The 18,909-nt window shown below is 41.8% G+C and overlaps 2 protein-coding genes across 2 annotated transcripts; both read right to left on the bottom strand.

The window, feature by feature from the left end:
* Positions 1-1,627: 1,627 nt before the first annotated feature.
* Positions 1,628-6,346, bottom strand: LOC102714225 (GDSL esterase/lipase At5g45910-like). The gene is made up of 5 exons (XM_040529917.1): positions 5,959-6,346; positions 5,626-5,841; positions 5,380-5,528; positions 4,997-5,270; positions 1,628-2,201 (listed from the first exon to the last, which is right to left on the bottom strand). The coding sequence occupies exons 1-5, from the start codon at positions 6,203-6,205 to the stop codon at positions 1,969-1,971; spliced, it is 1,119 nt and encodes a 372-aa protein (XP_040385851.1). The 5' UTR covers positions 6,206-6,346; the 3' UTR covers positions 1,628-1,968.
* Positions 6,347-12,370: 6,024 nt separating this feature from the next.
* Positions 12,371-15,332, bottom strand: LOC102713945 (GDSL esterase/lipase At5g45910-like). The gene is made up of 5 exons (XM_015836249.2): positions 14,975-15,332; positions 14,653-14,862; positions 14,380-14,528; positions 14,020-14,293; positions 12,371-12,822 (listed from the first exon to the last, which is right to left on the bottom strand). Exons 1-5 carry the CDS (start codon positions 15,219-15,221, stop codon positions 12,605-12,607), a joined length of 1,098 nt encoding a protein of 365 aa, XP_015691735.2. The 5' UTR covers positions 15,222-15,332; the 3' UTR covers positions 12,371-12,604.
* Positions 15,333-18,909: the final 3,577 nt, after the last annotated feature.

Genomic DNA, 18,909 nt, shown 5'->3' with positions numbered 1-18,909 from the left:
GCAAAAAAAAGATAATGAAAACATAATCAGTTTGCATCGATGAAGCGTTCTTAGAATCTGTCACGGCCCAAAATGCATCTACCATGGGCCGAATTAGTGCAGAGCTAGTCAGTCATCTGATGTTTCAAGGCCTTGTGCTTTATGTCCGTCCAACTAAGCCCATCAACAGGGTGTGGTCGGCCATGAGCCATGCGATATTCAGCGTCAGGAAATCAGCAAGGCATTCTGCACATCTGGCAGCAGAGAGGCAATTCGTCCAAAATTCACCGGACAACGCTGCGATCTGACGCCCGATCTCTGCCAAAAAATCTGGCGGTCAAAATCTTTCAATTGGCCATCGGTGACATTGAGAAACAAATGGTTTCTATGCTCCTATAAATTTTTCTAACTCATTATTTTTATCTATAGTCTGTTTATTAAAAGAGAAAAATGATCGTGGATCTTACATGTCAACCACTCACCAACTCTACTTTTTACGAGAAAAAAAAGTCACGAGACTATTAGGCTCACATGTCAATAACAAACATATGTAGCAGTTAAAAGATAATACATGCCAAAAATAATGTTAATAGCATGTCAATGATATTTGTAAAATAAAATATCATTGCAACGCACGGACAGTACGTTAGTAGTCATTAAAAACTGAAAGAAATAGTGAACCACACTGTGATTTTAAGTTGAACGAATTTTGATGCTTGAGATATCTTATACGCATATATATCATCAAAATATAATAATCTAAGATCTTGTTGTAGCAAAGATATAATTTTTAATGAATACAACATTATAAACATGTTATAGATTAGATAAATAGTTTAGGGGGAAAATCATTTAAAATTCACGTTTAAGGACTTGTCCTATTTGGTAAACTAGTTAAATGCCCATGCTTTACTATAGATTTTATGATGTCTAATCAAATTTTCTTATATGAAATAGTTAACTTAATTTGAATTTATATGTACATATCAATTTATATTTAATTGATTTTTAATATTAAGAAAGTTGAGGGCTAAATAGTAAAACTACGGTGATGGTAGGTGGTGGTGGGCTGGATTCACTGCCACCACCACTATTTTTTTTAGGAGTATAGATGCTTGCTGCGTGTACCCTTGCACTGAGAATTGCGACTTGAGAGCAGAGAGTTGATGTGGGTCAATAGTGATAGTTTGTGTTTTTTTTACTTAAAAATTTTGCTAAAGTTACACCAAATCCTATGTAAACTTTGAAGTCATTGGGGAGGGGTTAATATCCTTTGCACTACTGTATATGCAGTAGATGCTTATGACATATGAACCCAGAGCAAGATCCACATGTTGGTAACACCTGTATATATAGACCAGAATCTCGTTCCATCGTAGAGGCCAAGCTCTTGCTAGCCTCCCATGTCTTTGTTCTTTGGCAGGTGGATGCGAGTTCCAAGGAGGATTGGCGTCGTCCCAGCCAGTTTGCTCTCGATCAGGCGTCCAGTTAGAAATGTTTTCAAAATTCTAGTACCATGTAAGCTTTTAAGAGAATGGATTTAAAATTAAATCTGACCTTTACATCCAAGAACAGATACACACAGCTCTAGTATCGTGCGAGCTCTACCAAGTTAGAAAATACACGGTCGGTACATATGCAAAACATAAGAACAAATGGTGCTATATATTTATATGAGAGCAATTTTGATTTCTCAAGGAATAGGAATTACAGCTACTCCCTACGTTGAGCCAACAAACAAAATACACACACACCCACACCATGCCACCCCAAAATGCTTACATTAAAACAACACATCCCCAATTCCCCCAGCCACCCATCTAACCTGAACAAAACACAACACCATCCCGTCTCTGTCTGTATCCCTGTCCCTCCGTTTTGCTATCCCTTTTAATTTACCTCCCCAAATCCCCATCTAAAAACACTCCATCCAGAAAGTATATATGAAGAAGGTGTCATTAACACTATATGCATTATGCAAACGAAGGATCAGCGGTGGCGGTCGCCGAGGATGGGCGGCTCGGCGAACGGCCCGTAGAGCCAGCCCTTGGCGATGTGGCCGTAGGACGCCTCGGTGAGGTGGATGCCGTCCCAGCTCCAGTGGTTGGAGGGGTCGTCGCACGCGTACGACCCCGGGTCCCCGCACTTGGACGTCAGGTTGAAGTTGTACTCCCCGACCCCCGGCGCCCCGCAGCACGCCCGGGGCGTCTGCCTCAGAAACCCTGCCGAGAAAAAACCACGTGAGTCCAGGGTTATTTGGATTCAGTGATTTTTTTTAAGTCTTTAAAATATAAGATTTGCTCTGGTCCAATAAAAAGTACCATGAGATACCGATACCTCGAGATACCAAATCATTTCTCACCATTGGGTCTAACTGAGTAGGGTGTGTATTGTTACACAACGATCAAAAACGATTTGGTACCGCGAGGTATTAACACCTCGAGGTACTTTTTATTGGACTGTAAAATTGCTCTTAAAATATAGACGGATAACAAAACTAATAACATAAATAAAGATTATTTTATTAGACAAATTTTTTAAGCCTAATTAATCCATGATTAGTAAATGTTTACTGTAGCATCACCATTCGCTAATCATGAATCAATTAGGCTCAATAGATTCGTCTCATAAAATAGTCCAGAGTACGGGATGTGTTTTATTAATAGTATATAATTAATAGTTCTAATTATTATCTAAATATTCGATGTGACAAGAAAAAAAATGTTGGACAAACACCCCCTTAGGCGGCTGGCGTATCGGTGTATTCGTGGTGAAGATAGGATTAAGAAATGTGTGGTGGTATGGGTTGGTGAACCTGTTGTTGGATCGGTTCTCTAGCCCGGATTGCCCGGATCACGGATGTTGTCACGGCTCTAGACTTTGCTTGTTCATTATTTCCATGCATGCACGAGGTATTCGATGGACCAGACCAAATGGTATACATGTCTGCTACTACAGCTTGGACTGATTAAACAGGTAGCCGGATTTGACAATGTGTTGATTCTTACTTAGCGTGGTTTCAGTGCCATATCAGACATGATTTTTTTAAAAAAAAATTGATTTGGTTGGGAATTGAAATTGGGCGATAATAAATGGGTCATAAAATGTTTTATGTTGAATCCGAATCAAAATGTCACAAATCAATGCACAGTTTTACTGATCCGTCTATACTTTTTCTTGCTCAATCATTTTCTCAAGGAAAAAAGGGTGCTCAATTATTGTTTGGCTAGGTCGTTTTCTTCTATATGTTAGTAGAAATTTAAGTCTTCACAAAAAAGGGAGAAGGAAATCGGATTATCTTCTACGAAAAAAATAATATGTGATACAATCAGTTGCACGTCGCCCGAATCGTGCATGATGATGGCTACCAATTTCTGAATGATTAGAAACAGTGGTATGTGGGTAATCTTCTGAATATGCAAACCAAAAATAAAAAATAAAAAAAAGGCAACAAGCTCGTTGAATATGTTAAATCGCTAATCCCAAGTACTAAGGTGTAAGCACGGTGCCATATGTGAGTTGTTTACTACACCTTTCTTTTCTCTCACTTCGTACTTCTCTTGTACTTATATTTTCTGAAAGGATTGTTCAGTGTACTGACACTACTACTTGCGCATTGTCATTACTGAGTTGAGCCTGCTGATCCCTATTTGTTTTAGCATGGACTATTGACTCCAAAATTAAGCTGCTAATAAGCCTATCTAGGCTAACATTCCAGTGGCATCAATTAAATCCAAAAGCCCTGCCCATCCTGTACGGCCATTGGACGATGGACACGTCCCTGGAGAGGTCAATGCCCTATGGATCACATGGAATCAGCCCAAACTAAGATTTGTCATTAAGACCTACTAGGTCACAATTTAAAAAGCTTTGGAAGGGTTACTGCTAATTCATGGCCGGCATCATGCTAACAATTCCAAACCTCCAAGTCTTCTCTCATGTACCAATTGATATGGTCACATGTGGGTGTATTGCCATCACTGACAACCAAACAGAGATTTTTATTAATTTCTTTTCCCTACGAACATCTTCACCCAATCTCTCTGGACAGAAAGAGAGGTTTTGGAAGGTGTTCTGTTTGATTGATTAGCCAGTGATGCCGTCGTTTAGTTAGGTGTCACTTCGAAATGCTTTGTCATGTCATGTCACATAAGTAAACACAGTAAGCAGCTGAGCTGCACACGTACTGATGCTACACTTTCTCTTAATTAATTTCAGCTGCAATGCTGATTTGGCTTTGGACGTAGTACGTGGCTAAGCCAGCGAAGCTTACTAGAAATTCTCCCACATTTCCCTATTGAAGAGTTCAAAGGTCATTGTGTGTTTGATCACGAAACCTCATAAATATTGGGGAAAATTTGGCCCCCAACTACCCTTTTCTGAATGTTAGCCCAGAAACGCATGCTTGCTACCGTCACTCGACTGATTGGTTATTCTTTTTTTTTTTTGGACCACAACTCTTTCTCCTTCCATGCTTGCTTTGAAATGATGGTGACGATACCTCATAAATAAAACATTTTAAATATTTTTGGAAGGAAAAAAAGAAATGTTGCTAAGCAGCCTTTGATTTGGTCTCCCAAATATGCTCCTGTCTTGCACAGCTGTTGTTTGCATTATATATTTCGTCATTCATGCGATTAATTATTCGCAAATATGGTGACCGTTTCCAACTTCACCGTACAGAAAAATCGGACCTTTGCTGGCTTGGTTAATTAATTGCTGAGTTTTTAAAGTGGTTTTCGAATTGTTTAGCTTGAACAAAAAAAATGTTTTTCAAATGATACTTTTCTGTTTGTTTTTTTTTGTTTACAGAAAAGAAGGCAATGACCGTGACAGGCTGTGGGGCCCACCCGTCAGCGTCCGTCGCGTTGCCGTAACGAACCGAACTAACAGCCTTAGACGCAAACTGCCGTGACCACGGGCCGCGGGAACTGCGACACGAGCGATCGAGAGAACCCAAAAAAGAAAAAAAAAACCCGCGAAAAAAGAAAAGAGCGGGAGAGATGGGAGAGCTCACCGTATTTCTCGGCGTGGAGGACGAACTGGATCGCCGGCGTGTAGTAGTCGGCGTACATGATGCGGACGCCGGGGTGCTTGAGCCGGAGCTCGGCGATCTTCCGCTGCAGCGCGACGTTGTGCACCCAGGACAGCGTGTTGAGGTCCCTGATGCAGCCGCTCCGGCCGCCGTACATCTCCGGCTGCTTCCGGAAGATGGAGAGGTACACCGGGAAGCACCCGATCGGCAGCACCCCCGGCACCACCAGCTCCACCGCCCCTTCCTCGATCAGCTTCTGCAAGCACAACCACGCACGCACGCACGCCGTCGATGAGAATTGGAACCGATAAATCGCGGCCGGCGAATTAACCGACGGAGACGGAGAAGAAGACGAGGAGCTTTGCCTCGATGCCCTTGCCGATGGAGTCAACGACGTCCGGGATGAAGGTGTGCACCTCCTCCAGCGGCCGGAACGCGAAGAGCGGCGAGTTGTAGTCGTTGCCGCCGAACTCCCCTACGATGAACAGCGACCGCCGGAACAGGTCCCTGCACTCTGATCACCCCCAAAACCAACCGGGATTAGATAATTCAGTATGGTGCATGCCGCGCATTCGCCGGCGGCCGTGGTGGTGGTCGCGGTGGCGCCAGACCTTGCGGGGACTTGCAGATGGAGGCCTTCATGTCCTGGAACCACTTGATCTGGGTGTGCAGCGAGCCGGAGTTCCACACCGTGTGCCCCAGCCCGCGCCCCTGGAAGTACGGCGTGTCCAGCGACGTCGCGCCGGTGATGGCGAAGTTGGCGCCGCGGTGGAACGTCGCGTTCTTCGCCTTCGACGGCGGCAGCAGCGGCAGCCCCACCTCCTGCGCTGCTCATCACACAACGAACACACAAGGACAACTCAAAACCTGACGGCCAGGGTCAACCCGAGCATAGCGATCACCTCGGAGAAAGAGAAATGGGCCGGTCGAGTTCGACGACGTACCGATGAAGTCGACGACGAGGCGGCCGTCGGAGCACCGCCCGGTCGGGTACCCGAAGTAGGTCATCCCGTACGGCAGCCGCGCCGTGGCGAGGTAGTCCGGGATGCCATCCACGACCAGGTTCCCGGCGTCCACGAGGGAGTCCCCGAAGTTGAAGATCGCCGCGTACTTCTGCGCCACCGCCGCCTGTGGCGGCCGGAGCCCGGCAAGAACGACGAGCACCACCACGGCGCAGACCGAGAACCTCATCGCCGCTCGCTCGCTCGAGGTTGGTGTCAGGCAGGGAGCCGGGGCCGTGGCATGTATAGGTCGCCGATGCCGTGGCGCCGGGAGACCTGTCCGAACGAGCTCTCGCCTCGTTTAAATTTCTCACTTTGAGTTGGTCGTCGGGGTGTACGGGCGTGCTTATATTAATTAATTAATTACGCCTCCTCCTTAACTAACACTTGCTAATTAATTAATTAATCGATGCTTCCCTGTCTTGGTAGAAGTGCGAGGGTATTGGCTTGATTTGCTTTCGTTTTGATGACTTTGATCAGGTCTCGGTTTCTGGACTGGACAGAAAGTGGTACTACTAGCGAAAAATGATTTAGTCATGAGCAAGATATAGAGTATTATATCATCATGACAAGTCAATGCTACTGCTCCATTAGTCTCTCTCGTGATCTCACCGGAGCCGTTCTTAACGAATTCGGATTAACCATACCCGGATACACACAGGCTACAGATGTAGAGTACTTATATACGGTGTACAATTGTACATACGCCGATGGATGCACACAGCACACATGTGTGTAGGAATCTACTATAAGAACATGCCATGCATGATGCATAAGAGGAATCTGCTTCTATACTTGTTTCTGGCGTTGCGAGGAGAAGAGAAAAAGAAGAAGAAGAAGAAGAACATGCAGGGAATTATTGTCATGAGGAGTTGACCTTGGGAGTTGCTGGGGTTCTAGTTTTGTTTTGTTTTCTTTCTTTTCATCAATCAATCATCAAATCATAGAAACCCCGGCATGAGGGGTTTACTGGCTTAACCATATACTACTTAATCTCTGAATAAATACTCTCTGTCTCTTTGCTAGCTACTCATCTATGGGCTACATATCTCACTCGAAGATCGAAATAAACATGTTGCATCGAAAGATTCTTCACATCACTGGAGGATGATACTCAATACTTGTGCATCTTTCTCTCGATTATGGCTGTGTAGCTACCACCACGAGTGCACTTCACCAAGTGGCACTTTGTCATCTGCAGCAAATATGCAAGTTGGAAGGGCCGGCTAACGTAAGGTTCGCGAGGAACAGATTCAGAAATTTCTCTGCTTCACATGCGCGGAAGCCAATGGAAGAAGAAGGCAGCTACCTCAGGAAGCATCACTAAAATGGGTATATTTTTCAACCGGTGGTTGAGCAGTTCCTGTCACCGGCAATGACGTTCCCGTTCCGATCGAGCTGGCCATATGATGCAGGCTGATTAAGCTGCAGCAACAAGGGGATAAAAATCTCTGAAACTTCTGTAACTGAAACACAGGCTAATTAAGCTGCAGGCTGCAGCAACAAGGGGTTAAAAATCTCTGAAACCCTGTAACTGAAACCCAAGTGAAATGCGTGCGCATTTTAGATGATTCCATCATCTGTTCGGCTTGTATATGTTTGTCTCCTACCTGCCTCTGCATTGCTGCACGTGCAGCCGGCTGAAGAACTCTTAGCTAGTTCTGACTCTCCTCTTCATGCGTTTGTCTGACGAGACTTTGGAAAGACCAAAACGCACACGATTCAGAACGTGCTAGATCGAGCCAGTGATCATGCGTGCGTGATGGATGGGAACTAGTGTAACCATCATACACAGATGGCATAGCTTTGCTGTACTACTACAGTCGGTACAGATGAAGCCAAACTCGAGCTGGAGCTAACTAATGGATCTACAGGATCATACGATTTTAAGTCTGAAGAAGACGGCCTGCATTCTCTCAACTCGTCACTTTCATACACCAGCTCTCTACAAGCTCACAAGTATTTCGGAATTTAGCTAGGTGGCTGATCCGTCCATGATTAATGCACTCATCACTAGCTAGTCCAGTACAGAGTACAGAATGCAAATAGGTGAAACGTACTTGGAAGGATCGATGTCAGGGAAGGCAGGCTAATGAGCAAGAAGATTCCTGCAGGATCCTAAAACTTCGTTCTACTCGCTCATTCGATGTATACTACTAGAGTAATAGTAGTGTTTGTTTTTTTGGTAACAATGGATTAATTTAACTCAATTAGTGTGGTAGTTGCCAACGATCGGGTTGTGGTAGGTAAGCAGTAGGAGTTAAACATATCGAATATAATGATAATACTAACAATTAGTCAAGCTTCATGTATACATCGATTGATCGACGAATAATACGTAGAGAGTGTGTACGACAGGTCAAGCGATGACCTCTTCTTGCCTTGGCTCTGTCCTATAACCGCACAGTTTATTGCATGATTGATCCACGTATGATCGATTCTGCTTCAGAGTTAGTCTGTGCAGTTGGGGAATCAACTTCACAGACTGTTCATGCTTGCGTGTGGCATTACTACAAAGTCGAAGATGGTGCAAGCTAAGTTGGATACGTCAAGTTGCGATTAATTACGAAATCAGTGAAGCTGCAAACTAAACACACACACACACACAGAATTCATAGATTAATTACCTATGAGCTAAAGTCTAAACCTTCTCACTAACCACTGACAGCAACTCTGATATGGTTGCATGTGAATGATAACACTGGCGCAGTGAACCTTCAGCTTCAGTGGCCACTGAAACCAGACTGTAACAGCACAAGAGAACAAGGGAGAAAATTTTCTGCAGAAACTGCTGCTGCTATTCGATCATTGGACCACGCCAATTGAAGGACCTGTTGCTGATGCCGCGATCGATGTGCTTCCTCTGTCGCCGTCAGGAGAACAATCAAAGGAAGGCCTCGACGGCTGGCTGCAAACACCAAAACGCACGAATCAGTCTTGTCGCTACGTAGTTGCGTTCTAGACGTCCCTGCTAATTTGCTGACGGGTTGTCTGCAGAAAGTTTGTAGACCTGACATGGAAGTTCGCGTCCTCTGTTTTTCATCTCTTTCAAACATCTTATGTAGGGAAACTTATGACATTTTGGACAAAGAAACTCCGGTCATGAATTCTTACAGTTTTTATTTTTGAAAGTTAGCCATGTATTAACTTTTGAGAACTAATCACACTTAAGGTTCATTTGACTATCAATACTGAGTGTGTTGTGGCCATAATCAACGGTTTTACTCTGTAACGCATATGGAATTTTGTGTGTTTTTAAGACTCAATTTAACTCCCGTAAGATTATAAGATGTCCATTCCAATGTTCAAAGGAGTATCCTGTTTAGTTGACAAAAATATTTGTCCAAAAACATCACACCGAATCTTTTGACACATGTATGGATCATTAAATATAGATTAAAAGAAAAACTAATTGCACAGTTTGCATGGAAATCACCAGACGAATCTTTTTAGCCTAATTAGTCCATTATTAGATATAAGTGCTACAGTGGCTGCGTTCGAAACAAGCTGTTGCAAAAGCTGATTAGCAACACAGAAAACGATAAACGTAATTAGTATATGATTAATTAAGTATTACTTATTAAAATTTTAAAAAATGGATTTATTTGATCTTCTAAAATAATTTCTATATAAAAAATTTTCGCACGAAATACACCATTTAGTAGTTTGAAAAGCGTACTAACGGAAAACGAGAAGGAGTTTATCTCAACAAGGCGAAACGAACGCAACCAGTAACTAACATGTACTAATGACTTATTAATTAGGCTCAAAAGATTCGTCCCCCGATTTCCAGTCGAGTTATGAAATTAGGTTTTTCATTCGTGTCTAAAAACCACTTCTAATATCTTGTCAAATGTCCGATGTGACACCTAAAAATTTTCTTTTCACGAACTAAACAGCGCCAGATGTGTGTTTTGTGCACTATAATGTGCTGGTTTTTTTAGAAAATAAATATTGATATTTATTCGGAGAACAAAATATTAACATTTAAAACAAGATTTGGTTAAATTTCAAAAACTTTGACAATTTCTCAAATACCTAGTTGAAAACAAAAAAGGTATGCATAGATTTACTTTGAGAAGTACTATTGTAATATCAGGAACTAATTATATTTTATAAATCTATTCTAATATAATATCAATGATTTTTTTTGAAAAATGAAAAAAATCTTGTACATTACATATTTATGATTTTGCGAGAGTAATATTTCTGAAGTTCCTGACCAGTTTGTCAAGGAAAAAAAATCAATGCTATTCTCTGCATCCTTCCAGTTTTTTTTTCACCGCAAATATTAATTTGAAATTACAAGATGTTCACTGCAATTTATCACCGCAAATAATGTTTGTCAAGGAAAAAAAAGTTAGCATGAGAGTAATTTCTCCCGCAAGAATCGGAGTCATGGAGCATAAGTTACAAGATGTTGGTTTTTCTGCCAAACAATATAGATCGCAGCCATGCTAGCTTGAATGAATGCTGGTGACAGATTCCGGATGAATTCGCCCCGTGACTCAAAAGCTTGGCTTCTTACAGGAACCAACAACCAAATTGACGAACTGATCGCCTAACTGCTCCCCTCCTGAAGCTTATCAAACTAAGTTGAACTGAAGAAATTAACATCTGTAAGGACAAAAACAACACACGCATGGATGGACGCCACCCGGGTCAATAATCTGAACCTGAAGTTTCCAATACGTAGCAGTTGATGACAGACAGCCAATGCAGAGAACTGATCGAACATGCATGAGATGGTCATGGCAGCAGGTTTAGCAACAGGAAGTTGGCCAAAAACAATTGACCGGTGTCTGTCTGCCTCCATGTGATGATGGCCGGGTTTCCTGCACTTCATTCGGGCGGTGCTTCGTCTCAAGTTGCCGCAGCGGTGGTGTGTGTGTTCATCGATCTCGTCAGGCAGCGAACGAGTGAGTACTCGGCAAGCAACAGTTCAGGCAAGGCTTCTTGTCCTATCCAATCCCCGTTTTGCCTTTGAGTAATCTGGCTGAGATTTGCTCCAGTCCAACAAAAAGTATCTTAAGATACTGATATTTCGAGATACCAAATCATTTTTCACCATTAGATTTAGTTGAGTAGAATATGCGCTGTTGGATCCAACGACCAAAAATGATCTGGTACCGTAAAGTACCGATACCTTAAGATATTTTTTGTTACTTTTTGTTCGACTGTGAAATTGCTCAATCTGCTCAATCTGGTTTAGCTGAAACATGGGACTGGGAGACTGTGTCATCGATTGCTTGTTCATCTGCTAAGTGCTAACAGGTCCAAGACCATGTATGTGCTCTTTTATAGATGAAAAATAAAGCATTATCTTAATTTTTGTTAGATATTTAATAACAGTATAAACAACTGAATTAAATACTACAAAGGTTAAAAATCTATTTTAAAACACGGTAGCGTTACAAAAAAGTGCAACCTATGTTTTGGGAGTTTCTTATAGCTTCAACTTCTTTTAAATCTCCTGCTATCGAAAGCTCTCCAAACAGTCCGTATTATCACATTGATTCTGAAACTCTGTACTCGTAAAATCTAGAAAATGAAATGCTAGAACCTAGAAACTACAGAACCCCAAATTGACCTAAGCATTGTGCCAAGTTGGCCGTGGAGGCTGGAAGATGCAAGCCGGAGATTACAGATTCATGGGCCATTTGGGTGGAATTGCATGTCTTGGTTGGGCCCAACTGGGTCAGCTTACTTGAGATCAGTTTAGTGTTAGGCCCAAGTTATATAGCTCGCAAAGTTGCATGATCTGGCCCATCACGAGGTGGGCTCTAACATGTTGTGTGGGACAATAAGGTCATATAGACCTCTCCAACAGGCCCATTTAAATCCCTTTGAAATTGGACAGAAGAAGCGGATGGATGGCCCAGATGCGGACCTTCTGCTCTCTCTCTCTCTCTCTCTCTTTTTTTGCAGAAAAATTGGGTTGATTTGACAGAGTGGTGATAACTATTCAAATTTTGAGTAAAATACTTTAGTGTTATCAAAACTTACTAGAGGAGGTTCAAACGGGTCATACTGTTCAGCCTACCTAACTATCAAATACTCACTCCGTTCCAAAATAGATTAATCTTTCACTTTTTAGCTACAATGTTTGACGTATCGTCTTATTCAAAAAAATTTACGATTAATGTTTTTATTTTTATTAGATGATAAATCATAAATAGTATTTTACGTGTAACTAATTTTTTTTCTAAATTCTTGAATTATTTTTAAATAAGACGGATGATCAAATGGTAAACATATAGTCAAAAGTTTGTCTTATTTTGCGTCCGAGGGAGTATGTCAAAATGCTTCGACAGTGCCCACAGCCACGTAAGTAACTATCAGATGGGTGCCATTGTGCCAACACCTGCACTCCCAATATCTCCATCCCATCGCCATTACAGCTCCATCTCCCAGCATTATTTTTCAGAACATTCCCTATCAGATACAACATTACTATTACAAATACACTAATTATTGCTAGCATATAAACAGCCACCTGCAGAGCAGTGCAGATTTTTCTTTCCAGGCCAAAGACCGATACAGCTTTACAGAAAAAAAGCCTAGAGGAGTTCATCAGGTCGTCAGCAGCTCAGTGCAGAATAGCCGGGCTGCAGTATGGCCCCCTGAGCCATCCATCCGCGATCGAACGGTAGGCAGCCTCGGTGAGGTGAATGCCGTCCCAGACCAGGTAGTTCTCCGGGTCTCCGCAGGCGCTCGCCCCTGACATGCCACACCTCGCCTGGTTGTTGTAGTTGTAGGAGCCCTGCCCACCGGCGCCGCAGCACACTTTCAGGCCATATGTTAGCCCTGCAAAACGTTGCGAATAATATGTGTCAGTACATTGCCAAGTGATGGTTTTGATCAGTAATGTTGTGCACTGTGCAGGTACGGAACATTATAATGCTAGTTTTCGTTTTTATTGGTTGACATAATACGGATAGATATCTTGCCAGTTTTAAATTCTGAACATGGGTTAGGTTGGGGGTGATTGCTTGGCTCTTTTATGAAAAAAGACAAATGGTATAAACGAAAAAATAATTTGTAAATAAAATATTTCTATATGTACTCTTAGCTATCTAGTAGTCAAGAGTGAAAAATAAACTTCTGTAAAAAAAAATCATAAAATCAACTTTAAATTTAAGATTAAAAATTTAAATTTGGCTTATAAGCATATGTGGAAACGAAAAGATGAGAGCGATGATGTGCAGATGTCCGTGTCAATTGTCATGCTCAGGTACACGCAGCTAATGCGCAATGAGTGTGTTTTGTTCTGGTTAGTTGGGTTTTCCCTTTCAGACGAACAATATGCTGACTGAAAATGTTCTTATACCGGTGAACCTGTACCCTCATCCCGTGGCCTGAATCTGATCACCCAAGATGCCATCCAAAAACCTGACCACGTCATGGCTGAGCCGCTTGCGTTGCAGTTTCGGTGGGCACAGCGGCAATGCGGCAATTGTCCTTTACAGGGAAGATTTCGTTTGCTCCCACTCTGCTATTTGTGTCGAGGTTTTTTAACATCTTTAAAAAAATATCTTGAGATATGATGTCTTTTAGAGATTTGTTTCGGTCTAACAAAAAGTACATCGAAAACCGGTACCTTGAGATAATAAATCATTTTTCACCATTTTATCTAACTGAGTATTATATGTGCTCTGTTAGATACAACGATAAAAAATGATTTGGTACTAGTATCCTCGAGGTATTTTTTTTGTTAAACTAAAGCAAATCTCCATTTTAATATGAAAATTTAATATTTTGAGGTATAATGCATCTTAAGTTACCATAATTTTGCATTAAATTTTTTTTGATGCCTCAAGGCGCTTCTAAAGCCCTATCCAAATGAGAAAACGATGAGTTTCACATTTGGATCGCATTGAACGATTCCAATTTCATGGTTTTAGCTGTTCAATAGCCTGTTAATTTCACCCTGATCTTGCACTGATTGACTGATGCATGAGCTCGAGGGAGGGAATGAATCTGAAATAAAACTCAGAAACGTACCGAAACTCCCGGGAGACTGAACCATCTGGGCGACCTGGTCGTAGAAGTCGCCGTACATGAGCCGGACGGCCGGGTACTTGCTCTGGACGCCGGCGAGCCCCTGCTTGAGCAGGCCGTTGTGGTAGACGGCGAGCGAGTTGAAGCTCTTGAGGCAGCCATTGCCGTCGTAGTCGTCCTGGCTGGAGCTCTGGTACAGCGTCAGGTACAGCGGGAAGCACCCGATCGGCAGCACGCCCGGCACCACGATGTCCACCGCGCCGAGCCCGATCAGCGTCTGCATCATCATGCAACGACGACGCTGATGTTGCTGAGAATCTGTGCAGATTTTTGCTGCTGGAATTAATTCGATTAGCCGTGCACCTCTACGCCGCTCGTGATCTTGCTGATGATCTGGGGCACGTAGCCTTTCACCTCGTCCATGCTCTTGCCGCCGAAGAGAGGGGCGTTGTAGTCGTTGCCGCCGAACTCGCCGAAGATGAACAGCGAGTTGCCCAGGTAGCTCTTGCAGTCTGAATGCACAGGTCCATCGAATTGTTCAGAAAACATCGTATGCATGGAAACTAATCAGCAGTTTGCCTCCAGAAATTAAACACCAAAAGAATTTTTTTTATTTTGATTTGAGCAATTCAGCACCGTTCCCGCAGATGGACGGCATGAGCTGCTGGAACCACTGGATTTGGGTGTCGAGGGGGCCGTTGTTCCAGATGCTGTTGCCCAGCCCGATCGACTGGAAGAAGTCGAAGTTCATGGTGGTGGCGCCGATGATGGCCATGTTCGCGCCTCTCTTGAAGTCGCCGCCGCTCGCCTTCGACGGCGGAAGCAGCGGCAAGCCGAAGCGGTCAGCTGCGAGCGCATGCGCAACAGTGTATCAACCAAGAACACAACCCCATCTGGCCATCTGGACTGAAGATTTGGGGGGAGAAATGATCAGTTCAGGAGGGAGTTTCGTGCGTGCCTAGGAAGTCGACGATGACGCGGCCGTCGGTGCAGCGGCCGGTGGGGCGGCCGAAGTAGGTGTTGCCGTAGGGAGGCTGGCCGGTGGTGAGCCACGACGGGCAGCCGCCGGTGCAGAGGTTGCCGGTGTCGGTGATGGAGTCGCCGAAGTTGTATATCGCGTTGTAGCTCTGCGAGGAGCCGGGCCGGCAGGCGACGGAGAGGAGGAAGACGGCGACGAAGAGGACGACGGCCGCCTCGGCCGCCATTGCTGAGCACGTTACGTGCCTTGCGTGCGTGCCAGAGATGCGCGTACGTACGTGACGTGACACGTCTGCAACTTTGTGCTTTTGCTCGAGGGAGGCACATAGGCTCGGCTGCACAACGATCCCATCTTGTAGCCATATTTGTAGACGTAGGAGTTCGTCCCCTTTTGCCATCGGTTAAGTTGTCTTATCTTTGAGTTTTGCTTGTACTTCATCTTTTTGCCTCTACTTTTTCTTATAAACTAAAATATAAAATTTTAATTACAAATATAAAGTTAAATTTAGGCTTTTTGTCATTTAAGTTTATTATCTAGTTTTATCTTTTAGATCGCTGATAATACATATATAAATTATTATTTATAAATTATTTTATGTTTGAAAATATGTCGTTTGGTGTTTTCTATCACTACCTGTGCCTCGAGGTTATTCCTGGATTCCTGGTCCTCTGATCGATCAGTTAATTAATCCTCGTTTAATACTTGGGTAATTAAACCAGCAATCTAAGTATCTAACTATCTTGAGAAAGATCCAAACATCTCTCTATAAATAACTGGTATCACTCTTCCCCTTACAACTTTGTTCCATCCTTGCTCTTTTAATTCCTTGTTTCAATTTCTCTCTCCCCGTAGGTCTATATCACGTCTTCTGTATACCAGTAGGTTTTTTACCATTCTTAAAAAGTGATTTAAGGTATCAAAAATTTTAATGTAAAATTTTGGTATCGCTCCTCTGTAATCGCAGAGCGTACTGGCTAGCGCAGCACCCTTGCAACAACATCGTCACCTGTTTGATCCACCGCCTTATACTCAAGTTATTTTTTTACTTCCAATTTACTATCTCTGTCTCATAATAACTTTATTTTTTGATTTTTGTGCTCCAATATTTGACCATTTAACGTTTGACACTTAAAATAAATAGTCACACATAAAGTATTGTTCATGTTTTATCATCTCACAATAATACGAATATTAATCATAAAAAAACTTCAAATAAGACGATAAGTCAAAACATTATATCCAAAAACTGAAAAATATACTTATTTTGGGACGGAGATAGTAGCACGGATCTTGAAGCACATCCAATGGCTGGAAAACCGAAAGTTTCCTCACCTAAATTTCTGTTAAGACTGCTAATAGTTTTTTAGCCTTTCGGAAAGACACATTTTTAATTATCTGGGGAAATGAACTTGAGAACAGCATATTTGTAAACAAATAATAATTTTTGAATGAAGCTTTCACATTCGTGTTTCTAGCAATCTAAATGTAAAGTCAAAAAAACAATACGAGGAAAAGCCTTTGACATACTTCAAATTTAAGGTTAAAAATATATAAGTATTATCAAAACCGAAAGGATTATAGGGTTTAGAATCGAGAAAGATACGGGTGAGTGTTCATCCTGCTGATTGTTTAGTTGATTAGTCTACGTTAGCAGTACGTGTGAGCAGTGTACAAATGGGTAGACTGTCGGTGCTCCTGAATGGATGATGTTTTATCATCCGATATTCTCTCGTTTTACTTGTCATTTAAAGACAGATCATTTTTTCTAAGGAATGAAATTATTTTCATAGTTTCATGGATGACCTTAATTTTGTTCTTGCAGCTTGAAAACATGTGTTCCACACAAGTGCATCTCATGGTGGGGGCGCAGTGGCTACATATATTCAGGAAAGTTTGGAAGGTTCTTACTGACATGTTTGTCCCCATGTGTACATGTCTCCAGGATGGATATAAAAATAGATAGTGATCAGTTTCAGGTTTTCATTCTTATTGACGATGTGTGTCATTGAATTTTGTCAGTAGTCTTTACAAATTGATGTTTTGTAATCGGGTTAAGGGCTCTTTTGGAACAAAGAATCCTAGATCAATTTTATAGTTCTTTAGTAGGTATCAAGAGGTACCAAAATATTAGTGTAAAATTTGTTACCTCCTAGTATCTAGGTAAGAAGAAGTACCAAAATTTTGCATTGAAATTTTGGTGCCTCTGTGAAAGTACATAGAAAATGAAGGAAGCGTCTTCACCCTTTTCAGGGCCGCGTGTACGTGTTTATATAGGGCCATCAACCGGCCAGGATTACAGGTTGTTTGAGGTTAGGTGCTACTAAGCAGGAATCATAATCTAGATGACAATACATCAACTAATCAATGCGGATATACATTCTGTAACTAATCCTCCTTAGCCGCACTAACTACTCAAGATAACATGATATGAATACAACACGTATACACTGCATTATCTAACAGCCTCATGATATCTTCTTAAGGATCGTAAAATTGCTTGGAATCCTAACGCTGAAGAGCTTTTCTGTAGACGTGGATCACTTAATTGCTATATGGTGACGATGCTTTTTTCACCATTGGAGCCGTACTCGCGTTGAAATACTCATTCTTATCTAGGATGTGGGCTTGGCCTTGACATCAAATTTATATAATATTAAATATTTCTAGGATTTAATTTATAACAGATTTTTTAATAAGAGTTTTACTTCCATTCTTCCTTTTGTACCTCGAGGTACCGATACCTCACAGTACCAAATCGTTTCTGATTGTTAAATCTAACAGTAAACATTCTGCTTAGCTAGATTTAATGGTGAGAAACGATTTGGTACCTTGAGATACCGGTATCTCGAGGTATAAAAGAAAGGATGAGAGAAACTTTTTTAATAATGATTTATAGTTTTATATATTTACATAAATTTTGGTTAAGACGAACAGACAGTTATAAATTTAAATCAACGGCGTCAATTTTAAACTGACAAAGAACGGATGAAGCATATCAGAGTGACACCAATTAGCGTGGCTGCCAAACGTCAACATGTCATGCTGCCTTAGGTGAGACTGTTCTTTCTTGCACGTACGAACGACCATATCACAAATATGCATATATGCATCCGAAAACGTTGCAATGTTACATGATCTTGATGCCTTGGACACTTGCGATTCATTGTCAATCAGTTGCAATTTGCAAGTCCACATCATCCTGTTAACCTTTTTTTCTCTCTCTGATGAATTAGAGCTTTTTTCCTATCCTTAAAAAGATACCAAGAGATACCACTATTTTCTATGTAAAATTTAATAACTCGTGATACCTTAGGTACTCGGAGTTAATAAATTTATATAGAAAATAGTGGTACCTCTTGGTACCTACTTAAGGATGATAAAATTGCTCGATGAATTAACCTGCACATGTACGGCTGTCACTAGCTAGTGTCTGCACGTACGCACAGTGGTGAGCTGGGCATTGCATGTTCTTGAATGGATATATGGTGTTGTTTACCGATGTAACAGCGATTAGCAAACACGCCGTAGCAAATAGCGTCAATCAATTATCAATCAGTCACAGTTTAAGCAAACCATGGTGGTGCAATCAAACGCCTTTATAACGGAGAAAATGGTTTGACCTTGTCCTGTATGAAGAGTCCAATTTGCATTCCTTTGGCAACTGAAAAGATCAAAATGACAAGGTATACAAGATAGTTCTATTCTATAAAAAATGAGTTTTTTTACTATTCTTAAAAAAATATCTTAAGTTACCATACTTTTTAGTATAAAAAAAGTGATACTTTAAAAATTACTTTGTATCTTGAGATACCAAAAATTTATATTAAAATTTTTTATACCTTAAGATACTTTTTAAGAATGGTAAAAAATCCCATAAGAAATAATGCCTAGCTGCAAAGTGGGGAACGAGTAGT

The sequence above is a fragment of the Oryza brachyantha genome, chromosome 1, assembly GCF_000231095.2.
Source record: "Oryza brachyantha chromosome 1, ObraRS2, whole genome shotgun sequence".
NCBI classification, from domain to species: Eukaryota; Viridiplantae; Streptophyta; class Magnoliopsida; order Poales; family Poaceae; genus Oryza; species Oryza brachyantha.
Note: the sequence above shows the minus strand (reverse complement) of the source record. Positions and strands in the feature narration are given on the sequence as shown.